Genomic DNA, 25,054 nt, shown 5'->3' with positions numbered 1-25,054 from the left:
ACATGCATATATGTATCCATAATTAATTAATAAATAAACTTTCCCACCATTGATGCTATTTAAAAAAAAAAAAAAAAACTGCTTGCCCTCTCAAATTCTACTCCGTTACTCAAAATTTTGATGTTGACAGTTTCCATGGGACCCACAGGAGGAAGATAATTAATATTCTTACAATCATACATGTTTATTTAGTACATTACAAGTAACAACAGTACTGTTTGCCAGAAGATACTTCAAAAGATTTTATTTTTCTTGTACAAAAAGTAGAGTATTAACAACTGGTGTAGCATGAGAGACACTGGCACACTTCCAGCAGCAACACTTCTTAGTGTCCAGATTCGCACCATTCCTCAAGCATGGCCGTTATCACTCCAATATTTTTCATGTCAAATATGTTGGCTGTTACAAAGAAAAACATACATGTGAGGCTGTGAGCCATGAATTTTTGCACCACCAAAGGATGTTGTGGCTAAATGTACTTTTGAGTTTTGACAGTTCATGCATTTTTGACAGTTAAATTCAAGAAAGCATTTTCATCTACTCTACACTGGTAAACAAATAAAACAAAGTAAAGAGACAGATTATGACCACTGCAATGTGATTCTCTCAAAACAAAATGACCACTGCAGTGTGAATAGAGAACGAGAATCGTGTTTGATTCTATGCTTTTAAGATATGAATGATGTCTACTGTAAAAAAAAAAAAAAAAAAGTACTAGGAAATCAACATCCGAGAAAGTCTTTGGTAAAGACTGAGAATGATTGTAATGTCAATCCTGAATTTCTAGAGATGGTGTTTGGTGAGGTAATTTTACATACAAGTGTGAATTTCTGGTGTTGCAGCAGCCGTTGCATCAACAATAATAGTCACGGGCTGATAGTTCCATGCAACTGCATCAAATACCGTCTGCCTAATGCAATTTGGCGTTTGGACACCTAAATAGTAACAAGAAAGTTCAGGACTCAATACGGAGAAACACAACAAAAACTCAAGTTTCTTGTTGGAAGTTCATTCATACCAGTGATGACTAAGCTGGTAATCCCATTGCTTTGAAGATATGAATGCAGGTTTGTGTTAAAGAAAGCACTGAATCGCGTCTTCACTAATTTGTAATCCCCTTCCTCGATAACAAGCCCATCAACTAGTTCAGCACCCACACTCCCCTTAGAAGTCGGTTTTGGCTTCCCAGGGGAATACAAATGCCTCCGAAACAACTCAGCGTCTCTTCCTGATGGATCATGCTCACGGACGACCTACCACCAATTTTCACAACTTTTATTGATTCTAAATTCCAAAATGTTGAGAGTCCTAAGAAATGGATTTAAAGCATCACTAACTAATTGATTGGAAATAGACTAAATTCAAAGAGGCTTTATTCTAAATGTGATCTTGATGCCATCTTAAATTCAACTGAAGCACAATTCCAAGAAGATTACTTTTAACCCTAATCAAATCCCATTTCAGCATAGGAGTCAAGTTTCCACAAGCATAAAAGAACTTCAAAGCTTACAAATTAAATACCTACCAAATTTCAAGAATTATACATAAAAATACAAACTTGGAAGCAATGAAGTAAAAGCAAGAGCAAATGATTGAGAGTGGTATAAAGGGTACCCAAATAATGGGGATGCCACGGTTTCTTGCAACCTCAACGGCCTTAATAACGTTGGGGACGATAGCTTGGGCACCCCCAACGTGCATAGGGCCACCTGGTAATATGAAATCATTCTGTAGAAAACCAATAAACAAAAGTATAAATATAAAAATTAGTGTATGAAAAAAGAAATTGAAAGAAAATGAAGAGTGAAGAGTGAAGAGTAAAGGTGAAATGGCTGCCTGCATATCTATAACCAGAAGAGCAGTGTTCCGCCATTTCCCGGAGGCCATTGAAGTAAAAGGGGCAGCTCAGGAGAGCTATAAGTTATTCTTGAATTGAAAGAATGGATTCAGCAGTCTGTGAGCTGATTTCGGGTATGAACAGAAGTGCCAGTCTCCCAGATATAGTATTATCGACTTTGGGCTTATGCTAATTTTTGCTTGAGCTGAGAACTGGGAACTCTCTCTCTCTCTCTCTCTCCAGATTTTCTCTTTTTCTCATTGGCCTGGTAGTGATGGTCCAATAGAATGGAAGTCAGTTGTAACGTCATGGACCGGGTCCACCTTGTAACGTGGACCCGAGTCTATGTTTACAATTTCATAACTATAATTTTATAATTTCATGTTCATAATTTGATTAATTTCATAACTCTATGTTCACATTTTCATAACTGAAATTGATATGTCCCTGGAGCTGAGATATCCTTCTGCAGTTCTGCAATACAACAAATTTTCCTCGTCCGCCCGTCGGCTGCTATTCCCACTTCCCCGTCTGCAACACAACAAATGTTCAAACAAACACAAAATTGGGGCAAAAACAAAATTAGGGAAATTAAGGTAAAAACAATAGCAAACAAAAAATTAGGCAAACAATTGAATAAATTATTGAAATTAACATTTATAGTTCAAGGGGTGAGATTGTGAGAAGTTGATGTTGATTACTTGATAACGAGATTATGATGACAGGGTAATTGGGTACCCGACCCGGAACCGTTGACCAAGACAGTTGTCGTTCAAACTACCCAAGACACCTCACTCCTCAGCATCAATGTGCAACGGTCCAACTCCTCAGCATTGATGGCCAACGTTCAGCTCCTCAGCATTCAACACCTCAGGTACTGATGTCCAACGTCCAACTCCTCATCAATGCTCCGTTACTGAGCTGAAGTTAATAAAAAGACTCACAACCACATAGTGAAGGGGGACTTCTGACGACACTTCTTACTGGACAACACATACTGAACTCTCTTGTACACTGAGCACTACGCTCAATATTGTATTCAAACATTACTCAAATAATATACCGGTAAACACATTATTACCGTCATTGGTGCTTTCATTGAGATCCGAGATCAGATCTCAGGCTAAAATCACAAAATCAAAAAACCACTCGGTTGATCTCATCACTATCAATGGCATCTGGATCCAGCAGCTCGCATACACCTAGTCAGGTGAACAAGGGTCTCCCCTCGGGTGATCTTCGTGAGCAGTTCAACAGTAACCGTGGAGGTGACCTTCGCAGCCAACTCAACAACAATAACCGCAGAGAAGGTGACCTCCTCACCCAACTCAAAAACAGCCATGGTGGTGGCCGCACTAGCCAACTCAACAACAACCATGGTGGTGGCCGTACTCCCCTCCCAGCAACTGCTGCTCCCGCCCAGGTGGTGGACCTTCAGGCAGCAGCGCAGGTCATCCAACAGGCGGCGGCGACGGTGGCCCAACTAGTCGCAGGAATGCAAGGCCAGATCTTACCGCCACCACCCCCTCTAAAGGAAGAAGTGCAATCTCCGAGGCAAAACAGAACTCAACGACAGGAAGGTGGAACTCAACCAGTTTCCAGATCTGTTCGAGAACGACCGGCGGCTTCTAGATCTATTCGAGATCGGCTGGGGGTGCAAGGATCCTCCAATAGAGGTCCCCGTGCCCAAGCAGGAAAGGCAGTAACCAAACGACCATCCGGAGAAAGGATGGGCGAATCTGGTGGATTGGCTTCGCGTCACTCCACTAGACACAAAACACCACAAGAAGGCCTGGTGGAAAGACTCCAAAGGCAGATAGATGATTTGGAAAAGAAAGTAGACGCAAGAGAACACTCACCAGAACCTGAAGTAAGAATGGTTGCTCCATTCTCTCCTGACATAATGGAAGTTCCTCTTCCAAAAGACTTTCGACTACCCACCATCAAGGCCTACAATGGCACTTCGGATCTACGTACCCATATGACAAGATACAAGGCAGCCATGGTCATGATTGGGGCAAGCGATGCCATCATGTGCAGAGCATTCTTGTCCACTTTGGACGGAACGGCTCAGGATTGGTTTAACACAATCCCGGACGGATCAATTCAAACTTTTGCAGAGCTATCCAAGAGTTTCTTGTCCTATTTCTCAGGAAGTATACAACATAAGAAACCATTCTCACATCTCGGCGGGGTAAAGCAGGATAAGGGGGAAAGCCTGCGAGACTTCTTAAGCAAATGGAAAAAAGAAGTCAACAGCGTATATGACTTCGACTCGAAGGCAGCAATTCTCACCTTCATCCAAGCACTGAGGTCAGGCGATTTCCACAAACAACTGAACACCCACCACCCACGCTCTTATGAGGAACTCATGAGAACGGCCAACCGGTACGCAGACGCAGAGGAGGCTGACAGGAGAAAAAAGGATGATGAGGAAGGACGAAAGAGTGGGCGACCTGATAAAGTTGGTCCGCCCAGCCAGGCACCACGACCAAACCAACCACCCTCAACGAAGGGAAGAGATGAGCGACCTCGTCTCGCCTCACCGCGGCACTTAACACCGCTTACTCACCCGATTAGCGTGATTCTAAGTCACGCTGAGGAAATGGGAATGGTGCATTTTCCCTCAGAGTGTATGGCAGTTTCTACGGGCGAGGACCAAACTAAGTACTGTCGGTTCCACCGGCAGGTTGGACATGATACTAACGAGTGTCATACTTTAAAAGGACAAATAGAGGAACTGGTGCAGAGATGATATTTTACCCAATTCGTTGAGTATCCGGGACAGTACCAGCATCAACAAAGCCTACCTGACAATGTGTGGCGAAAGGAAGAAGATCCTGAGCCTTTAGCTTCCAACACCAAGAAGAGGAGGTGCGACCTAGGCGAGGAAGCAAGAAACAGTGAGCTAGAGGAAAAGTCCGCGCAACGCAAAAAACATGTAATTCGCTGATGGCCCGTCAAAAAATACTCCGACTTGGCCGAGGTCAGTCCTCGGCCAATCTTGCGCTCAAAAAAAAAAAATATCAGTCCTCGGCCAAGTTTTCGGTTAAGTTTGGCCGAGGTCAGTCCTCTTCAAAAATTAAAAAAAAAAAACAAAAAAACAAAAAAAAAACAAAACAAAACAATAATAATAATATAATTGGCCGAGGTCAGCCCTCGGCCAACACTTGGTCGAGGCCCGACCTCGACCAACACTTGGTTTGAAGTCGGCCACCTCATCAAGTGGCGCTGCTCCTCAAGCGGGTGTCACCTCATCAAACTGGTGTCACCTCATCAAGTGGCGCTGCTCCTCACGCAACGTCACCTCATCAAGCGGGTGTCACCTCATCAAGCGGGCGTCACCTCATCAAGATCAAGCGGGTGTCACCTCATCAAGTAGCGCTGCTCCTCAAGCAGCGTCATCTCATCAAGTGACGCTGCTCTTCAAGCGGGTGTCACCTTATCAAGCGGGTGTCACCTCATCAAACTGGTGTCACCTAATCAAGCGGGTGTCACCTCATCAAGCTGGTGCGTCACCTCATCAAGCGGGTGTCACCTCATCAAGCGGGTGTCACCTCATCAAGCTGGTGCGTCACCTCATCAAGCGGGTGTCACCTCATCAAACTGGTGTCACCTCAACAAGTGGCGTTGCTCCTCACGCAGCGTCACCTCACCAAGCTGGTGTCACATCATCAAGTGGCGTTGCTCCTCAAGCAGCGTCACCTCATCAAGCTGGTGCGTCACCTCATCAAGTGGTATCACCTCCTCAAGTGGCTTCACCTCCACGAGCAGTGCCACCACCTCGAACAGCATCACCACCTCGAACAGCATCACCACTTCGAGCAGCGTCACCTGCTCGAGCAGAGTCACCACCTCAAGCAGCGTCACCTCATCAAGTGGCGCTGCTCCTCAAGTGCTTTTGCTTCCTCCACTTGTGCATCCGCCTCCTGCACTTGTGCACTCGCATCCTCTACTGGTGCATCCGTCTCCTCAAATGCGTCTATCGCCTCCACTTGTACATCTGCCTCCTTCACTTGTGCGTTCACCTCCATAAGCAAAAGGACTCAGTAGTTGATCATGGTCTGCCCTGATCAATTTGGTTAAAAAACAAAAAACAAAATAATAATAAAAAATCTAAGCTCTAATCTCTTAGGGCCGGCACGAGATCCGATCTCGCTAGCTACCTAACGGGAGAGTGTTTTTCTAAGCGCAGCCAAGGGCTTGGATTCAAAAAACACCACACTCTAATCCCTTAAGGCCAACACGAGATCTGATCTCGCTAGCTACCTGACGGGAAAGTTGACCTCGGAGGGTGTTTTCTGGGTAAAGCTTAACGCTTTGCTACGAAAACACCACACTCTAGTCCCTTAGGGTCGGCACGAGATCCGATCTCGCTAGCTACCTGACGGGAGAGCTGACCTTTGACCGAACCTACGAATGGTCGAAGTGAACTCACGCAAGAGCCCTGAGCAAAAAAAAAAAAAAAAAAAAAAAAAAAAAAAACGCGCACCGTGACTTCGGCCCAACACCGAGGCACGGTCACGGACCGTGACTACGGCGCTGGCCGAGATCACGTACCGTGACTTCGGCGCTGGCCGAGGTCACGCCCGTGACCTCGGCACTAGCCGAAGTCACATCGCGGTGGGACTTCGGCCCAGCGCCGAGGTCATGTGACCTCGGCCCTGTGCCGAAGTCACAGTTGTGTGACCCGGCACGGTACCGAGGTGAGGATGCGTAAAAAAAAAAAAATAAATTTGAACATACCAAAATTTCAGCACAAGTGACAGGCTGATACTCCCTAACTACCTCCGCCATTCTCGCTAGCTGGGGAGTGGGGGGCTGGTGACAGGGTAATTGGGTACCCGACCCGGAACCGTTGACCAAGACAGTTGCCGTTCAAACTACCCAAGACACCTCACTCCTCAGCATCAATGTGCAACGGTCCAACTCCTCAGCATTGATGGCCAACGTTCAGCTCCTCAGCATTCAACACCTCAGGTACTGATGTCCAACGTTCAACTCCTCATCAATGCTCCGTTACTGAGCTGAAGTTAATAAAAAGACTCACAACCACATAGTGAAGGGGGATTTCTGACGACACTTCTTACTGGACAACACATACTGAACTCTCTTGTACACTGAGCACTACGCTCAATATTGTATTCAAACATTACTCAAATAATATACCGGTAAACACATTATTACCGTCATATGAAAAGACAGAAAAGTCGATGACCGAACCTGGTGACCTGGTGTCGAGGCTGTGGCGAGGCAGGAGTGGTGGGTGTCTGGGCGGTACACGGTAGCGACTACAGATTCGTAGAGCTTGGGGCGCAGTCGCGCAGGTCGATTGGAGAGCCAGGAGACAGCGAGACGTTCAGACACAGTTGGGGCTTGGGAGAATTTGGGAGCTTCATAGGCGTAGACGGCATATTGGAGAACAAATGAAATTTGAAAAAATTTATATATATAAAGCGCCAAAACGACGTCGTTTTGGGGCTATATATTTTTGGGCAATAGGGGCAACTGCCCTCACTACCCCATGACAGCTCCGCGCCAATTTTCTCTATTTCTCGTCTATGTGTTCGTGAAGAAGGTGTGACTGGGTGTGAGTGCACGTGTGTTAGTCTAGTCAGCATCACATTAGCAATAACCTACTAGTCATGGGTCATCGGAGAAGATGACTGGTGTTTTTTTAATAACTCAAAAATAAAATGATAAATAATTTATTTATTTTAAAATTTAAAATATATTTAATTTTATTAAATTATATTTTAAATAAAAATTTAAAATATTTTTATTTTCTTAAAAATGAAATAATAAATAATACACTTGGCATCTACATGAGTTAAAAATGCCACGTACGTATTACGGTGTTAGTCTAGTTAGCATCACATTAGTGATAGCCTACTAAATACGTGTGTGCATCATTCGTGCACATACGTGTGTGCATCATTCGTGCACTGTGAGTGCATGCATTTATATTCATACATTTACTTTTTATTTTAATAATTATATTTTTGTAATTATATATCAACTCGCCTTTTTTAATTTAAACAAAAAAAATTATATTAAACAAAATATAAATACATAAAATTTGTGTCAAGTTGTTTATAACGTGCGTGCGCCATTCATCGGAGCTTTGTTTCTAGTTAGCTAGCTAGCTAGTATAAAGCAATGCAAAGCCATGCAACTCCCTACTACTGCAATAATAAAACTCAGCATAGGGTTTAATTTGACCATAACTTCAATTCTTGCTCTACCAATATCTTAGTTTGATTAGGATAATTTCACACACCTATTATGCATGTGAGCTATGATGTGATTCTTTTTGTCTAATGAAATTGCTTAGAAAATAAGAATGTAGGTTTGATAATTTTAAATAGCTTTTAATTAAACAAAATATAAATATATAAAATTTGTTTGTGCACTGTGTGCAAGGGGATCCAGGATTATTTGAGTGGGGGCAAATGCGTAAATTCAAAAATATTCATGACAGGCATTATATAATACGTACTTGTCATTTCGTGACTACCTTGACTATAGAGTTGATATTTTCCATACCTGTAAATTGAGTTTTAATTTGATTGTTTTGCTAATCTGTATCTATCTTAGAATGCCATAATTATCATTTATTCCTGGAGATGTCATTTTGTGCGTTTATTTACTGTGGTTCTATACTATTTGAGTATTTGATTGTTTTGATTTTAAATTTTATTCTATTTATTTTATAAATTAATTTATTATCTAAAAAATCATTTACACTAATGCATTCTGTTTGACTGTTTAAATTGTTCATGATTCTAATAAATTTTGTCTATTATTTTATTATTTTTGCCAAGTAGTTCATATCTTATGCCTTGTATGTGAATTAGTTAATGTCAACGGCGGAGCTGCCATGTGATTGGAAATTGGTTAGTTAATCTTCGCCCCCATTGAAACAAAATTCTGGCTCCGCCACTGCATACGTGGTGTTTTTAACTTAGCTTATGTAGATGTTGAGTTAGCATTTATTTATTTTTAATAAAAAAATATTTTAAAATTTTTATTAATAAAGAATTTAATAAATTGAAAATATTTCTAATTTTAAAATAAAATAAACATGTTTATCATTTAATTTTTTATTAAAATAAAAAATCACTAGTTATCTTCTATAGAACCGCATGAACTTGCTGCAGGCTGCAGGCTCATGAGGAGGTAAATCGAGTCAGGTACAATATAATGAGTTCAACCCAAACCCCCTAACCATTGTCTCCGGCAAGAATCGAGCTCTACCATGCCGCTAGAAGCAAGTATATATTAAGTGAAATTTCTAATCTATTAGACTAATTTTCTAGGGACAATTAGCTTATTTTCAAATACTTTTAAATTTGTTTCCAGGATGACATGAACAGATACTGTATTGTAATAGAGTTAGTAGTATTAAAAAAAAAAAAAAAAAANAAAAAAAAAAAAAAAAAGGATGACATGACGCCGTCCATGTGGCCATTGATGTGGTAAAGATGTGTGGCATCATCAATGTGGCAAATTGGCACGGTAAAGATCAGATGACGTGTAAGGTAACAATGACAATATAAAATGGTTGGTAACAGGATGATAACGGGACAAAATTAAAAGTATTCGGATAATAGAGTTGTTTGGACTGCACATTTATAATTAATCAACACGTGGACCATAGTATTTGAACCTATACTCTGATATCAAATTGAAGTATGTGTTCCATCTCAACTAAAAACTTAAGTTGATAGTTGAACTGCACATTATATTTATATATTATTTATGACCGCTCCTTATGGTGCATATAATATATACTTCCTGCAGGGTGCATTCAACAACACTATTATATATATTGCTGCAAATATACTTTTGCCTTTAATTTGTCACATCTATTTCTATACTTACTGTTTCTGAATTGATCGATATGATTTCACAACCAAAAATAATCATTTAAGAAATATCTAATCGCATATATAATTAAACCCCGACTCTAGGAGATAATAAGTTTATTTAATTTGTTCTCAAAAACCTCCACCGCCGTGAGCCGGAGCCCAGTACCCGGCGGCTCCACCGTCGTCGCTTCCGACATGTTGAATGCAAGAAACAGGCACCAAGCATAACCCTTTACTCCTTAAATCCTTATTGCCACCTCCATTTAGCCATGGATTCTATAATTAACCAAAATGCAACAATAATGTTGTAAGTAAAAATTTCGTATTTCTAAAATACAAAATGAATTAATTCCTTTTTGTCCTAGATTTATATTTGACGGTCCACTTTTAGTCCTTTTTTTTTATCAGAACATCAATCTTTGGTCCTAGTATTATTATGACATGACCATTTTTGTTTCTTTATCAACAAAACAGTTTAAATGTCGTCAAATACATAGGCATTTCGGTCTTCAATTATTAATTTTTTCAAAAAAAATATAAAAAATATAGTGAGTCAGCCTACTTTGTATGAAAAATATCTAAATGTCTTGTATTTAAGGACATTTAAACTATTTTATTGACGGAAGATCAAAAATAGTCATGTCACAATAATACTAAGACCAAATAAGGATATTCTGATAAAAAATGACTAAAAGTAGATTGTCACTTATAAATTTAGGACAAAAAATGGAATTAACTCATACAAAATTGTACATTTTTCTTTTTGAAATTTACTAGGTAGTATTTTGTGACCATTCATTTAGAAAGATAATAGAGGTGTTTAGTAAGATATTATAATATCCACGGTGTATATTATTATTATTATTATTATTATTATTATTATTTGGGTTGAACAGATTGAGATGATGATTTATTCGTTCTAAGGACAACTTTTAAAAATAAAAATAAAATTTAAAAAAGGGAAAATTGCATCTTTGGTCCCTGAGCTTTAACCAAGTTCCGACTCAGTCCCTGAGTTATGGCCGTATCCGAGTTTAGTCCCTCAGTTATGAACAAAGTGGCGTATTTGTTCCCTGGCCGTTAAAACTAACGGAAAAATTAAAAAATAATTAAAATTTGAGGGGTAAAATAGGAGATTCACATTTTATTCTTCTTCTTATATCAAAATCACTTTTATAACATTATTTTTCACTTCTTAGCCTCTTATTTTCAATATTTTTCAATTCTGAAAGCATTTCAATAATTTTAGTATGACTTGTTATAAGCCTGACTCTCGTATAACAAACTTAAAACCTAGTACAAACAAAGAAACACTTGATCATTGTGTTTAGGCATCTGAAAACACTATCCTAATAATTTTCGATTTTCTTTACTAAGCAACAAAGGTAATCAAACTAGAACTTTTGAGATACAAAACTCTGTTTTCTTAAAACCAGAGTAATGAAAGAGGAACCTAAAAATCAATTATGAAAATTTTAAAAACTTTTGTAACTTCAAAAAATGACAATTGACTAAACTATTGCATACAAAATATTTTTTACATAATAAAAATCTCAAGTTATTCTTTTGGTGAAATTCTCATAAAAGCAACCTGAGAAATTTGAAATTATTTTGTATCTCAGAAGTTCTAGTTTGATACCTTTGTTGCTTAGTAAAGGAAACCAAAAATTATTAGGATACTGTTTTCAGATGCTTAAAAACAATGATCAAGTGTTTCTTTGTTTGTACTAGGTCTTAAGTTTGTTATACGAGAGCCAGACTCCTAACAAGTCATACTAAAGTTATTGAAATGCTTTTAGAATTGAAAAATATTGAAAATAAGAGGCTAAGAAGTGAAAAATAATATTATAAAAGTGATTTTGATATAAGAAGGATAATAAAATGTGAATTTCCTATTTTACCCTTCAAATTTTAACTATTTTTTAATTTTTCCGTTAGTTTTAACGGCCAGGGACCAAATGCGCCACTTTGTTCATAACTGAGGGACTAAACTCGGATACGACCATAACTCAGCGACTGAGTCGAAACTTGGTTAAAGCTCAGGGACCAAAGATGCAATTTTCCCTTTAAAAAAATAAACACACACATACTGACACGTACAGCGATTCCTTATGCTTTTATAAATCTTTAATTTATAGGGAGGTGAGGGATCCAATAAAGCATACTAGCTTGATGATTAAATAATACTAACCACTTTACTGTACTTTATTGTACTGTATATGTAACAATGTTATATACCTCGTAAAATGTTATATTGTTTGTTTCATTAGAAAGCAATATAATTTGATGGTATATAATATAAAATCCACTCGCGAATTGAAACAAAGTAAATTACTTACTGATTGCTGGTGACTGTGACGAGCCATGCTTCCTGCAGATGGATTATTGCCCATGTATGGGGTGCTTAATGCCTGCTAAATTAACCAATTTGTTTCATTAGACTTTGTGTGTATGTGTATATCCCAAATTTTTAGGGTGTGGATCAATATCGATCTCTCATTATTGTATCAAGGTACTATTAAACACACTTATTGTACTTGGTATAACTAAATTTAATTTATAATAAGGGTCACACTTGTGTGAGACCGTCTCACGGATCTTTGTTCATGAGACGGGTCGGGTCGGGTCAAAACACTATATAAATGTCATACTTATATGTGCAAATGTCATACTTATATGCTCAAATATAACACTAATCAAGAATACAATTTTTGTTACTTATAAGAGAAAAAGTAATACATTTTTCATAATAAGTAATGTTGACAAGTGCCCCTTACTTATAAGGGCAAATATAATACTTTTGAGTAAAAATGTAATACTTTTAAATCGAAAGAGTTTTTTCCACTTTTGGTCCTATGACTTTAGTGCCTCCGTCAATTTAGGTACACGACTTTCATTCCTGACATAAGTAGTGCTTGACTTTAATTTTTTTGTCACTTTTAGTCCTTGACTTTGATTTTTTTTCCACTTTTAGTCCTTTCGGCCATCCGAGCGACAACTTTTAATCGAAATCAACAAACTGTTATGCCATTAAGAATAAAAGTGTCTTTTGATAAAGCGCTAAATATATTTATAAATAAAATCAGATAAAAAAATAGGAAAAAGAAACGTTATTTGCGTGTTCTGCTTCTCTTTTTAAGCGACAACTTTTAATCGGAATCAACAACTATTGTGCCATTAAGGGTAAAATTGTCTATAGATAATCCCTAAATACATTAAACGTTATTTAACCTTAATGGCACAACAGTTTGTTGATTTCGATTAAAAGTTGTAGCTCAAATGGCCGAAAGGACTAAAAGTGGAAAAAAAAATCAAAGTCAAGGACTAAAAGTGACAAAAAAATTAAAGTCAAGCACTACTTATGTCAGGAATGAAAGTCGTGTACCTAAATTGACAGAAGCACTAAAGTCATAGGACCAAAAGTGGAAAAAACTCTAAAGCGAAATGTGAAAGTATTGCATTTCCCTTAAAAGTATTACATTTACCCTTATAAGTAACAAAAATTTTATTCCTGATTAGTATTACATTTGAGCATATAAGTGTTACATTTGCATCTTGACCCGACCCGACCCGACCCGACTCATGGTGAGACGGTCTCACACAAGTTTTTGCCAATTTATAATATATGATCGTATCCGATGCAAAAAAATATATATATAAATGGTAAAAAGTGAGCAAAGCAAAGTATATATATATATAGAGATGTGGACATTGGATCGGACAATGTTAGTCAAGTTGGTCAGACAGTTATTTGGTAACCACAATATTTTTTTTTTTTGAAACATGTAACCACAATATTTAATTTGTAAGATCAAGGGCTTACGTGCCAAAACCTATAGCTAGTAATGAACCATGTCTTTGATACCAATTGTAGGATCAAGCGTTTACTACAAAAGTTATAGCTAGTAGTAAAGACACAACCTTATTTCTATATACTTGCGTAACAATCAATATCATGGTTCAATGGCAGGATGCTGAACTCGACTCTTCAAGTCGCAACCCAACAAACTTATAAACTCGACTCCCAACAAGCGCGACTTATTGACCTTCTTAATTTTAGCCCGTCAGTTATGTTTGTAATCTTTTATCGACTAGGGTTACAATATGAGAGTTACTCCATACACACTCTCAGGTAGTGACCACGGTAATTTAAAAAAAAAAGTATATATAGAGAGAGAGATGGGGAAGATAAAGAGACCTGAATTTGAGAGTGAAGGAATCTGATGTAGCCAATGGCTTCTGACAAGACGGAGGCAGTGTCAGTCTGCAAAAGAGAAACATCAAACATGCCATGCCACAACAAAAATAAACTGAACTCCCTCCTCAAAGTCATACACTAATGACCTAAAGTGCTTCTTTCTTTCTTTCTTTCTTTCAAGTTTAAAGCCCCCTCAAAAGACAAGGCTTGATGGGGGTTTGGAATATATATATATTTATATAAAAGCAAGCAACAAGGGAATTTTCATCAGATCAGTTGCAGTGACTCAGATTCATCAGTACCCACTTTATGGATTTCATCACAAACTCTATATACATACATATTCTTCTTAGCAAAACTAATTAATTAATTAGTTGGTAACGCAGAAATTCGAATTGAAAAATGTAGCGTTTTGAATCAACTAAAAGTTTAAGTTGTTAGTGAGATAAATATATATTATATGCTCAACAGTATTGATCTCGGGGAAAAGAATAAGTGGGAGGCTGAGGAAGCAAAGGGTGAGTTTTATTTACCTTTCCAAAAGGGGAAACAATTTGGTGAAGAGCTGTAATTCTATCACCTAGCTTCTCTTTTCTTACCTGTAGCTTCAAACAGGTAAATTAATTATTTAGCCTAATAATCTTTTTTTACATCTTCATCATATATACATATCAATTACTATTATGTATGTATACCTTTAGAGAAGGCTGGGAAGAAGAGTGATGAACCCTAGGCTTCTTAGATGGTCCACCACTACTTGTGCTATTACACTTCCATGTACACAAAAACCATATATATCAACACAGCCATATATACATATATACATACATGCATATAGTGATAATAGAGAAAATTATGTAAATTCCCAACCCCAAAGCCTCCCCACGCCTTGACCCGATAGAGCATATGGGAGGATGTAATCATGGTAACAGTTGAATACAGAAGAAATTATGTGAAGCCCTAAATGTAATTAAGACATAATTTACTGTTAATTATGTAATTAATTGATTGAAATACCCCAAAAAAAAAAGTTTAATTAATTTGAGATGAGCAGTTTATTGACAGTTATGTTAATCAATCATGAATGGTTTGACCTTTGTCAAAAACACATCTTTTCCTGTCTGTTGATGTAGGAATATATAGTGAATAATCTCCCCCTTTTTTTTTGCCATTAGCTAAAAAGGAGGCCTAAAAAATTTTCAACTTTGTCTTTTTTGCCTACTTTCTCTCTTGATTGGGCGCTTACCTCAGATGAATAATAATGATGCTGATTCTTGCAGGAGTCTAAGTCTCCCACCTTAGTACCACTGCTGGGGATGTTGAAAACGTTGTTGCTGTGAGTACTCAAACTAGAAGCCGCCGCCATGTGATGATGTTGATGATGTCGTCCTAGGTTAATCTGCAGGGGAAACTCTTGCTTTATATTATCTGCTGCAAAAGGGGGCCTTAATAAGGAAGAAGAAGATGATGATGGGTTATTGTTGTTGTTCTGTAGAGTCTGCAAGTCTTCCCAGTTCTCCATCTTCTTGTGTTGAAGGGGACTAGGACTAGTCATCATGCCAAACTTTTCACTTTCACCACCCAATCCACCGCTGCAAATTAATCATATCCCAGAAAATTAAAGAAATTAATTAAACTAAAAAAACAGTTAATTAGACAGATAGATCTCAATTGCCAAGCACCTTGTGCTCAGATGGCATATAGTGACTCTCCCGTATGGGAGGTCATGAGATCGAACTTCAGTGGAGGCAGTATTGACTGCTTCAACAGGTTGAGAAAGTATAAATAAACAGATACTACAATGTAATAGAGTCAGAGAAGAAGCAGAAAGAGGGATTTACAGGAGGAGTTGGCTCCAGGAGCGAGGGAAATCTTGGGTGGAATTATGATTATCTGGCAAAGAATTGGAAGAAGATCCATATAAGTTCTGGGAAGAGGAGGAAGAAGAAGAGGAAGATTGTGAATGCATGGCGGTTGTTCCATCCATCATCATCATCATGCTCCACCAGTCAGTAGGGTTTCCACCCATCATGTCATTCCTAGCTACCTAGCTACCACCATATCTCAAGCTTCTGATCTTCCTTCTAATATGTAGAAGAAACAAAACAAAACAAAACAAAACAAAACCCTATTTCCCCTTTTTCTTTTTTGTGCTGCTTTTTTATCTTCTATGGCTGCAAACTAGCCTCTGGTGAAGCTTTCAAGAGAGCGTTTGGTTGACAGAAGATCAGAGGTTTCAAGAAACCATTATATGTCCTTCTCAGGGAAGTGGCACTACTACACACAGTAATATTTGCAAGTAGTGGGGCTGGTAAAGAAGCTTTTTCCAGTTTTTAGAGATAGAGAGAGAGACACACATAGATACATATATTATTTGGAATCAACAAAGTAATTATTATTGACCCCGATTTAGTTTAGTGGTTTCTCAAAAGACTAGGGTCTGACTAGTGAGCTGTTTGTGTCGCTGGTGATTTATCTCTGCAATAACTCTAAAGGTGAGGTCTATGGGTGGCAAGGTATGTGGGTTTAGGATTAGTCGATGAAACTGGGTCACTAAGTATTAAAAAAGAAGTAATTATTGTCAATTTCAATAATTTAAATTCAAATGTTTCTTCTTCTTCTTTTTTTACCGAAAGCATTTTTCCTTTTATTTTCTTCTCTTTCTCATCTTTTTATTTATTTATTTATTTAATGTATATAAAATTGTTTTGGGTCATTTTTATTGATGCTTTAATTTGCTTTTTAAAGAAGTGGGGGCAGAAAAAGGTGGTGGGGAATGGGAGTGTTTTGAGGCCAGGCCAGAGAAACAAGGGCTCGTGGAGTTTTGCTTCCTTGATTTGGGGTGGCCGGTGAGTCGCCAGAGAATGTCATTTCATTGCTCGACGACCACCACGATGCAGATAGCTAGCTTAGGGTTAGTATATATGGTTACATCATAAACACTCTTATTTATCCCTCATTTCTTATATATGAAAACAAACAGTATTTATACGTAATTGTTTTATTTGTTTTATATATATATATATAGGGAAGGTTTCAGGTGCGGGTATATTTTCTTGTGTGATTGTGCGGTTATTCACCTTAGGCATTAAAACAGTGCACCTCAAGGTATGAACACAAACCACATACCTAAAATTTTAAAATGCTGCACCTTTAGTACACAAACTACACACTTTAAGCACATAAACAAAGCACTTTAAAAACACAAGCCACGCACCTAAAGTTTTAAAATGGCGCACCTTAAGTTTCAGCACTGACGCACCTTAGCATACAAATCACGCACCTTAAGAAGGAAAACCACGCACATAAAGCTTTAGGTTGACGCACCTTAAGTTTCAACACTGACGCACCTTAAGAAGGAAAACCACACGCCTAAAGCTTTAGGTTGGCGTACCTTAAATTTAAACAAGACGCACCTTAAACACACAAACCACGTACTTAAAGCAACCGCACCGGCCGAAGAAGACCAACAGCACAAGAACCCATATATATATATATATATATATATATATATATATATACTAGTATTTTGTACGCGCGATGCGCGAAAACTTATGCCCAATATTAAAATATTAATAAATACAAATAATTAAAATGTACAATTCAAATTATATATACACAAATAATATATGTATTTTATACACACATATATGATTTACCATTTATAGAAATTTAATTAAAATATAATCAACCATTAAATTAATTGCGTAGTATATAATAATTTTAATAAAGTGACAATTAAAGAATAGGAAAAAGATATGATAGATATAAGTGTATGGTAATAATGATGGAGTTAAAAGTAACGGTGTTATAACGGTGTAAGGGTAGTTTTGTATAACAAGAATGTAGTAGGGACAATTTTGTCTAATAACATTGAAGTGTAAAACATTTAAAGTAAAATGTACACATTTATTAGCATCCAAAAAGAGGGACATAAATCAAGGATATATAACCTTGATTGGGACTTATTATGCTTTTAGATATATATATATAGACAAGGGATTAGGTGCAAAACTTCTCCCAGGTGGAATGTGCGAATTAATCAGAGCATTTGGTCTTGCCAAAATCAACATCCCAGAATGAAGAATAATTTAAAAAAAAAAAAAACGTTGTGGCATTATAGTATTTTGCATAAGGTCACAACTTAAGATGCGTAAGTTCAAAGTTTAAGGTGCGTAGGTTTGTAGTTTAAAGTGCATAAGCTATAGCGTTAGGTGCGTAATAAGGTCACAGCTTAAGCTACGTAAGTCTAAAACTTAAGGTGCATAATTTTATAGTTTAAGGTGTGCAAGTGTATAGGTTAAGGTGCGTATGTGTTATAAAATATACATATATAGTATTCTCATATATTAGGAAATATGGAAACTAGAGTTTTGAGTTGATAGATGTATGGAAACTTATTCCCATATCATATTTCATCTAGCTAGTATTTATTGGGTGGAATACTCTCCTCAAGGAGTGTGCGTGAGACACAGGGCTACCATCAAGGTATTTCTTTAACCTTTGAATATGGTATTTGAGCCTTTACGATAAAGGATTTCTTTTTCGCTTCGCTGTCGTCGTCACCACCTAGGAAGGCTCGCCGGCGTCTGGCGACCGTCGCAGACGAACTCCGCCACCGTTTTCCCAACACTTGGGCCTCACGCCCCACCGTCACCTCCGCCATGCGCCGGCGCGTGAAGCTTCTTCGGCGATCAAAATTTTTTCCGACTTGTTCCCCCACCGTCACCCGAGCCCTGTAGCCTAAGATCTGGACTCGATTTGGACAGTTTCCACCTTAAAAGTTTGTTCTCCGATTAGGTTGTTTCGTACCCCTTTAGGCTCTGTTTTGTGAGTGTTCTATCATCTGTTTGTGTTCAATTCTATGTGGGTATGGCTGAGAATAAATATACGGCTATAACTGATATAGTTCTTGTGACTTCTAAATTCACGGACTGTAAGCTTAATGATTCCAATTACTTCGAATGGACTCAAGTCATTAAACTTTATCTCATTAGTTTGGGTAAAGAAGACCACCTAATTGAAATTGTGTGTACTGATAAGAATTGGTTGCGGGGTGATGCTCGTTTGTTTCTGCAAATCCGACACTCTATTGATGATTGTATTCATATTCTATTCATGGTCTATTCCATTCCTTACAAAATAACTTACCTATTTTCTCAAATTTATTCGATGAGCCAAGCATGTTGTTAGGGATAGAATTATTAATTTATCATATTTTAATTTCGTCAAAAATGTTTTTCGGTAGGAAATAATGAAAAATTAAAAAAAAAAGTTAAAAATTACATGCGAAATAGATCTGATGTGTTTCTAATTTTAATAATAATAATTACATTTAATTTCATTTTTGTTCTAGATTTATAGGTGGCAGTGCACTTTTAGTCCTTTTTTTATATTAAAACATCTCCATTTAGTTCTAGTATTATGGTGGTATGATCATTTTTAGTCATCTCTCAGCAAAATCGTTGAAATGTTGTTAAATACAAAGACATTTCAATCTTTTTTATACAAAGTATGTTGAACTGTTATAATTTTTATGTTTATCTTTTTGAAAAAAATTTCATAATTGAATATCAAAATGCCATTGTATTTAATGATATTTAAATTGTTTTGTTAATAAAGGACCAAAATGATCATATGCCACAATAATACTAAGACCAAAAGTGAATCTTATAATTAAAAGAAAATTAACGTGAATTACCACCTATAAATTTATGACAAAAAAAATGAAATTAAGTATAATAATAACAATAAGCTATTATTGTTATTAAGTACTCAAAAAACAATAAGCTATTATTCCGGCCAGTTGAAGATGCTGCAAACAGTTCAAAGTCATAGGAAACATCCTACCTTAGCATTAATTATTATGTTTGGTTTTTCAACACAGAAAAGCACATGTTCGTAATCTTCGATCAGCACAGCTTTGTATTTCTACACAATTTCCACACTTTATTATTAAAACTTTCAAATAACAAAATGAAATTTAAAAAAAAAAAAAACACAGAAAACTCATAATTGAGCAATCAAAAAATTGAATTGAGAAATTAACCTATACACATACACAGAAAATGCTATTTTCCCTCTTAATAGTTCTTTTAAAAAATCTTAATATACACGTGTGCGCGTGCACACACTTTATAGTTTCAACTTTGATCCCCATTAATTTATAAAATTTTCTAACTCTGTCATTATATATACATACTTTGGTCAAATCACACCAATTTAATTTGCATGCAAAATTCATCAGATCAGATGTCCTTAATTAGCTAGGTAAAAACTTAACTCAATCGAATTAAATTTATTCATGAAAGTGGTCATGATTTGATATTTAACTCTTCAAACTACCCATGTACTTATCTTGTGTTTTAAACATTTGTTTATTTTGATTGAATATGTATGGACATTATATTGATGAGGGTGCATCTATTTAGTTGAGACTAAAATTTCACATATTGCGAGCATCACATGAAAGGGTTATATTATTATACAATAATAATAAAAAAATTTAAATGTATCAATCACCATCAATAGTGATTGCACCAAGTATATAACTAAATGTAAATACAAAAATCTTTTAAAATTTAATCAAATACAAACGACAATGATACCGATTGATACCGTAAATTTTCTCCAATAATATAATTATCCTTTTTAAAAGGAAGCATATTCAAAAAGGTAGCAACAAGGTGCTATGACGTTTTGCCAAATTGATGTATTATTGGATATTTGGAATGGTTTTTAATTAGTATAGTGGAAGTAGCACCTACATACATACTACAATATAATACCGCATTTTGCTTATAGCTTACAGAAACTAGAAGCCGCCCCTTAATTACTATTACGACATTTAATTTGATGAGTTTTTTAATTCCTTTAATTTTTTTGTTTTATTTATTTATTTATTTTTGTCTTTTCTCTACTTTTACACTTCAAACAACAAATAATTGATCCCCATTTTTGCCCACCAAGTTGGTTAAGGAGGATACCACATAACTAAGAGGTAATTGATCTAATTTTATTTTTTTAGAAGTACTTTTAAAAAGTTGAATGTTTTTTTTTTTTTCAGCATCTAATATTCTCATTATATTGAGACTAACCATAATTTAATTAGGGTCACGCCTATGATAAAAACATATCTCCAATCTTACAATTGTGTTAGTAGTACACTTACCAATTAACTGTTCCATACTAGTTTGAATGTTTTAATTTTTAAAAGATGTATTTTTGAAATAAAAGTAGTACTTAAATATTTTTTTTAATTAAGAACATAACAAATCATAGTCGAGCATTAAAAGTAAATATGTCAATATAATATAATCAATGAGTTGATGTATCAAAAGTGGAATAATAAGCTTTATCCCAAAGATACAAATACTAATTAAAAAAATGACACCTTCCGCCCTTCATTGTAAATATGATGTAGTTTAGTCAATCAATCTTTAATTTTGTGAAGTAATAGTAAATTTTGTTTCTAAAATCCTAGTAAAGTGATAGATTTGATCTTGTTGGGCCGGGCCCTTAGGGAAGTAGTTTATTGGGAACGTCTCGGCTCAAGGAGGATGGTAAAAGAGAATAATGGACTATAATGAAGGATTTTTTATGGGCTAGCAAGGAGGATCGGAAGATAGGGTGGCCCAAGTAGCAGTGCCATTGATTGGACCAGTAGGATAAGGAGGGCAAGCTGCCATTGCCACAAGGTCGGGATCTCCAACGATCGGCCTTGGTATGACTGGCATATGCAATGCACTTAGCAGCGAGTCCCCGCACCCCACTAGAAGGTGTCGTTGTTGTAGGGGCACGAAGTGTCCACTGCTAGCCACATTCGGCCAGCGCAAGAGCCCGTCATCCTCATCCGGCCGTGGTGTGGCTGGCAAGGGGTGAATTCGCCCAGATTATCACACCACAATTGAGCAGGCTTGCCAGAATCTAGCCCGAGTTCCCGAAGAAAAGAAGTGATCCAAGTAACCTCGGCCGTGACATCAGCTAACCCCTTGTACTCAGCTTCGGTTGATGAACGAGCTACAGTGCGTTGTTTTCTGGAAAGCCACGATATCAAATTATTGCCAAAAAATACTGCATAGCCACTGGTTGATTTTCTGTCAACAGGGCATCCAGCCCAGTCCGAGTCAGAGTAGGCATGTAGGTCTGTAGACAACGAGGTGGACAAGCGAAGACCATAATTCTGTGTGCCTTTGACATAGCGGAGTACACGCTTCAGTAGGCCCCAGTGTTCCGTGGTTGGAGAATGCATGAACTGACATAGTCTGTTAACCGAGTATGAGAGATTCGGACGGGTGATTGTAAGGTATTGTAGTGCCCCAACAATCCGACGGTATTGGGTTGGGTTATCAAACGAATCTGTACACGGAGTAGCTAACTGTGTGACTGCAGCGGGAGTGGCTAGTGGTTTACAGTCCGTCATCCCAGCACGAGACAGAATATCTTTCATATACCGACGCTGTGAAAGCAGGAACCCATGTGTGTCGGAGATAGTTTCAATGCCAAGAAAAAAACTCGGAGCACCTAAGTCCCTGATTTTAAAGGCTTTAGACAAGCGAAGCAGCAGAGTCGTAATCAAAGGTTCATCATTGCCCATAATGATGATGTCATCAACATAGACCAGCAAGAACACTCGGGATGTATCGGTAGAGTAGTAGAAGAGAGAGACATCTGTTTTGGAAGCAGAGAACCCGATTGTGATTAAGAACTCGTGTAATCGTTTGAACCATGCGCGAGGAGCCTGTTTGAGCCCATATAAAGATCGCTGAAGGTGGCAAACATGATCGGGATGATTGGGATCTTCGTAGCCAGGTGGTTGTTTCATGTATACCATCTCAGATAGATGGCCGTTTAAGAAGGCATTGTGAACATCCAGTTGCCGTAGGGTCCAGTGTTTGGAGGCAGCTAGTGAGAAAAGTAATCTGACTGTTGTTGGTTTGACAACGGGGCTGAAAGTGTCGAAGAAATCTTCACCAGCTACTTGATTGAAACCCTTGGCGACTAGGCGCGCTTTATGTCGTTCGACTGACCCATCGGCCTTTCTTTTAGTACGGAAAACCCACTTGCACCCTATTATATTCATGTTCGGAGCTGGAGGTACCAAGTTCCAAGTGTTATTGTGTAATAGGGCATTAAACTCTTGATCCATAGCATCTCGCCAGTGTGGATGCCCAATGGCTTGTGAGTAACATGTGGGTTCAGCGGTGGTATTAAGAGCAAATAATTGCTCACCCGTTCCACGGGTTTTCCGCCGCGTACGCATTGCATGACCATCTTGTTGAGTTTGTCCGGTTTGAGTCTGTGTTTGAGCCTATGATGCAGTGGTAACTGTAGGAGCCTGTATAGGTAGGGGTGGGGGCTCCTGTGCTAGGGGCACTACATTGATATCAGGATCCGAAGGAGATGGAATAACCACGGGTGCTGCTCCCCACGGGGTAGTGAAGGATCCCTGTGTTGACTCAACCTGCAAAGTAGACTGTAAGTTAAAAGGGAACACGGACTCATCAAACCGAACATGACGGCAGATGTAGGTGGCCCCAGTGTTGAGGTCCATGCAGCGGTAACCCCTAAAGGAAGGTGGGTAACCTAGGAATACACACGGTGCCGACCTATACTCTATCTTGTGACGATTATAGGGCCGCAGATAGGGAAAACACCGGCAACCGAAGACACGAAAGAATGTGTAATTGGGCTGAGTATGAAACAGACGGAAGTGTGGGCTTTGAAAGTTGATTGCGGATGAGGGTAGGCAATTGATTAAGTGAGTAGCAGTTTCAAAGGCATAATCCCAGTATTTTAGTGGTGTTGAACTGTTAGCCAATAGAGCCAAGCCGGTTTCAACAATATGTCTATTCCGACGCTCTACCCGACCATTTTGTTCGTGGGTATATGCGCATGATTGCCTATGAGTAATACCTAGAGTTTCAAACATTTTGTGAAGGCGTAGATATTCACCCCCTAAGTCTGACTGGATGGCTTTGATAGAACGGAAAAACCGCCGTTCTACCATCACCCGAAAGGAATCAAAGATTTTATAAATGTCTGATTTTAACCGTAAAGGGTAAAACCAGCAGTAGCGTGAAAAATCGTCTACAAAGAGCAAGAAATAACGAGACCCACAAGAAGAAATTACAGGAGAGGGACCCCATATGTCCATGTACAATAAATCTAGTACATTTTCACTAGTATTAGCAACCCTATCTAAAGAAAAACGGGATGATTTCCCGCGCTGGCAGGCAGTACAGATTTTTGGATTGCTTGTATTATTGGTTGACACGGGACAATTCTGCAAGACTCAATTCAGGACTTGACTGTGCGGGTGGCCTAGACGCTGATGCCACACTGTTGAAGAGGCTCTAGCTGACACAAACGCAAAATGAGACCGGTTGACTGGTAACTTGTATAAACCACCCGCAGTTGACCCCTTAAGAAGAACCGCCCGAGTGTTGCAGTCCTTCACAAGAAAACAATAGTTATGGAACTCGAAGAAAACGTTGTTTTCATTAGTAAATTGATTAACAGATAAAAGGGGTAAAGACAATTTTGGAACGTGTAATATGTTGGACATGGTTAATTGTTTAGTTTGAGTTGGAATTACTGCATGGCCTACACGTGAGACTACCAAACCTGCGTCATTGCCGACTTTAAGGACGTCGCCACCGGTATAGGCATCGGATTGGTCCATCATTTGCTGATCCGGAGTTGCGTGAGTTGAGGCTCCCGTGTCTGGGTACCATGCCTCGGAGAGTTGCTGCACATCACCTGAAACAGCAACATTAGCACACGGATTCGGATTATCGTCATATCGTTTAAAACAATATAACGTCGTATGTCCATGTGCTCTGCAAATTTGGCAGCGTGGAGTTCCAGATCCAGAACCGCCGTCGTTACCACCACGTCCGCGAGAGTGATTGCCGCGGCCGCAACTGTTTTTGCTGCGACCACCCGACGAGTGCCGGCCACCAGATCCAGAGCTGTTTCGACCGCGTCCTGCATACATCGCTGTTGGGGGAGACGACGCGGCCACGGTGAAATCTTCGGAGTGTATAAACTCCTGGTTCTGCAGATGATCTGCAAGCTGCGATAGCGAGATAGGGACACCGGTCACAGTCAGGGCGCTCGCCATGGATCGGTATTCCGGCCGCAGAC

At 38.2% G+C, this 25,054-nt stretch overlaps 2 protein-coding genes across 4 annotated transcripts; both read right to left on the bottom strand.

Annotated features, from left to right (window-relative positions):
* Positions 1–82: 82 nt before the first annotated feature.
* LOC115995545 (probable inactive nicotinamidase At3g16190) lies at positions 83–2,054 on the bottom strand. Of its 2 annotated transcripts, XM_031234604.1 has the most exons (5): positions 1,837–2,045; positions 1,615–1,728; positions 1,019–1,253; positions 819–935; positions 83–399 (listed from the first exon to the last, which is right to left on the bottom strand). In XM_031234604.1, the coding sequence occupies exons 1-5, from the start codon at positions 1,885–1,887 to the stop codon at positions 326–328; spliced, it is 591 nt and encodes a 196-aa protein (XP_031090464.1). In that variant the 5' UTR covers positions 1,888–2,045; the 3' UTR covers positions 83–325. The 2 variants fall into 2 exon arrangements, with proteins under 2 accessions (XP_031090464.1, XP_031090465.1); XM_031234605.1 differs by lacking the exon at positions 819–935 and having other exon boundaries at positions 1,837–2,054.
* A 7,588-nt stretch (positions 2,055–9,642) lies between these two features.
* On the bottom strand, positions 9,643–16,197 carry LOC115997278 (transcription factor bHLH133-like). 2 transcript variants are annotated; one of them, XM_031236803.1, is made up of 7 exons: positions 15,748–16,197; positions 15,153–15,498; positions 14,602–14,676; positions 14,440–14,511; positions 13,907–13,972; positions 12,048–12,119; positions 9,643–9,984 (listed from the first exon to the last, which is right to left on the bottom strand). In XM_031236803.1, exons 1-7 carry the CDS (start codon positions 15,936–15,938, stop codon positions 9,838–9,840), a joined length of 969 nt encoding a protein of 322 aa, XP_031092663.1. In that variant the 5' UTR covers positions 15,939–16,197; the 3' UTR covers positions 9,643–9,837. The 2 variants fall into 2 exon arrangements, with proteins under 2 accessions (XP_031092663.1, XP_031092664.1); XM_031236804.1 differs by having other exon boundaries at positions 14,440–14,505.
* Positions 16,198–25,054: the final 8,857 nt, after the last annotated feature.

This window comes from Ipomoea triloba, chromosome 11 (genome assembly GCF_003576645.1).
Source record: "Ipomoea triloba cultivar NCNSP0323 chromosome 11, ASM357664v1".
In the NCBI taxonomy this organism is placed as follows: Eukaryota; Viridiplantae; Streptophyta; class Magnoliopsida; order Solanales; family Convolvulaceae; genus Ipomoea; species Ipomoea triloba.
This window is presented reverse-complemented; position numbering and strand designations above follow the sequence as displayed.

What these genes read in the sequence shown, in the direction of transcription:
- LOC115995545 (XM_031234604.1), bottom strand. Translation starts at nt 1,887, where the DNA reads ATGGCCTCCGGGAAATGGCGGAACACTGCTCTTCTGGTTATAGATATG. An exon ending in TTCTGGTTATAGATATGCAG is followed by an intron (nt 1,729 to 1,836) that starts GCAGCCATTTCA and finishes GGTTTTCTACAG; the next exon opens with AATGATTTCATATTACCAGG. An exon ending in GTGGCATCCCCATTATTTGG is followed by an intron (nt 1,254 to 1,614) that starts GTACCCTTTATA and finishes AATTGGTGGTAG; the next exon opens with GTCGTCCGTGAGCATGATCC.
- LOC115997278 (XM_031236803.1), bottom strand. Translation starts at nt 15,938, where the DNA reads ATGATGGGTGGAAACCCTACTGACTGGTGGAGCATGATGATGATGATG. An exon ending in CTTCCCAGCCTTCTCTAAAG is followed by an intron (nt 14,512 to 14,601) that starts GTATACATACAT and finishes ACCTGTTTGAAG; the next exon opens with CTACAGGTAAGAAAAGAGAA. An exon ending in TTGTTTCCCCTTTTGGAAAG is followed by an intron (nt 13,973 to 14,439) that starts GTAAATAAAACT and finishes TCTCTTTTGCAG; the next exon opens with ACTGACACTGCCTCCGTCTT.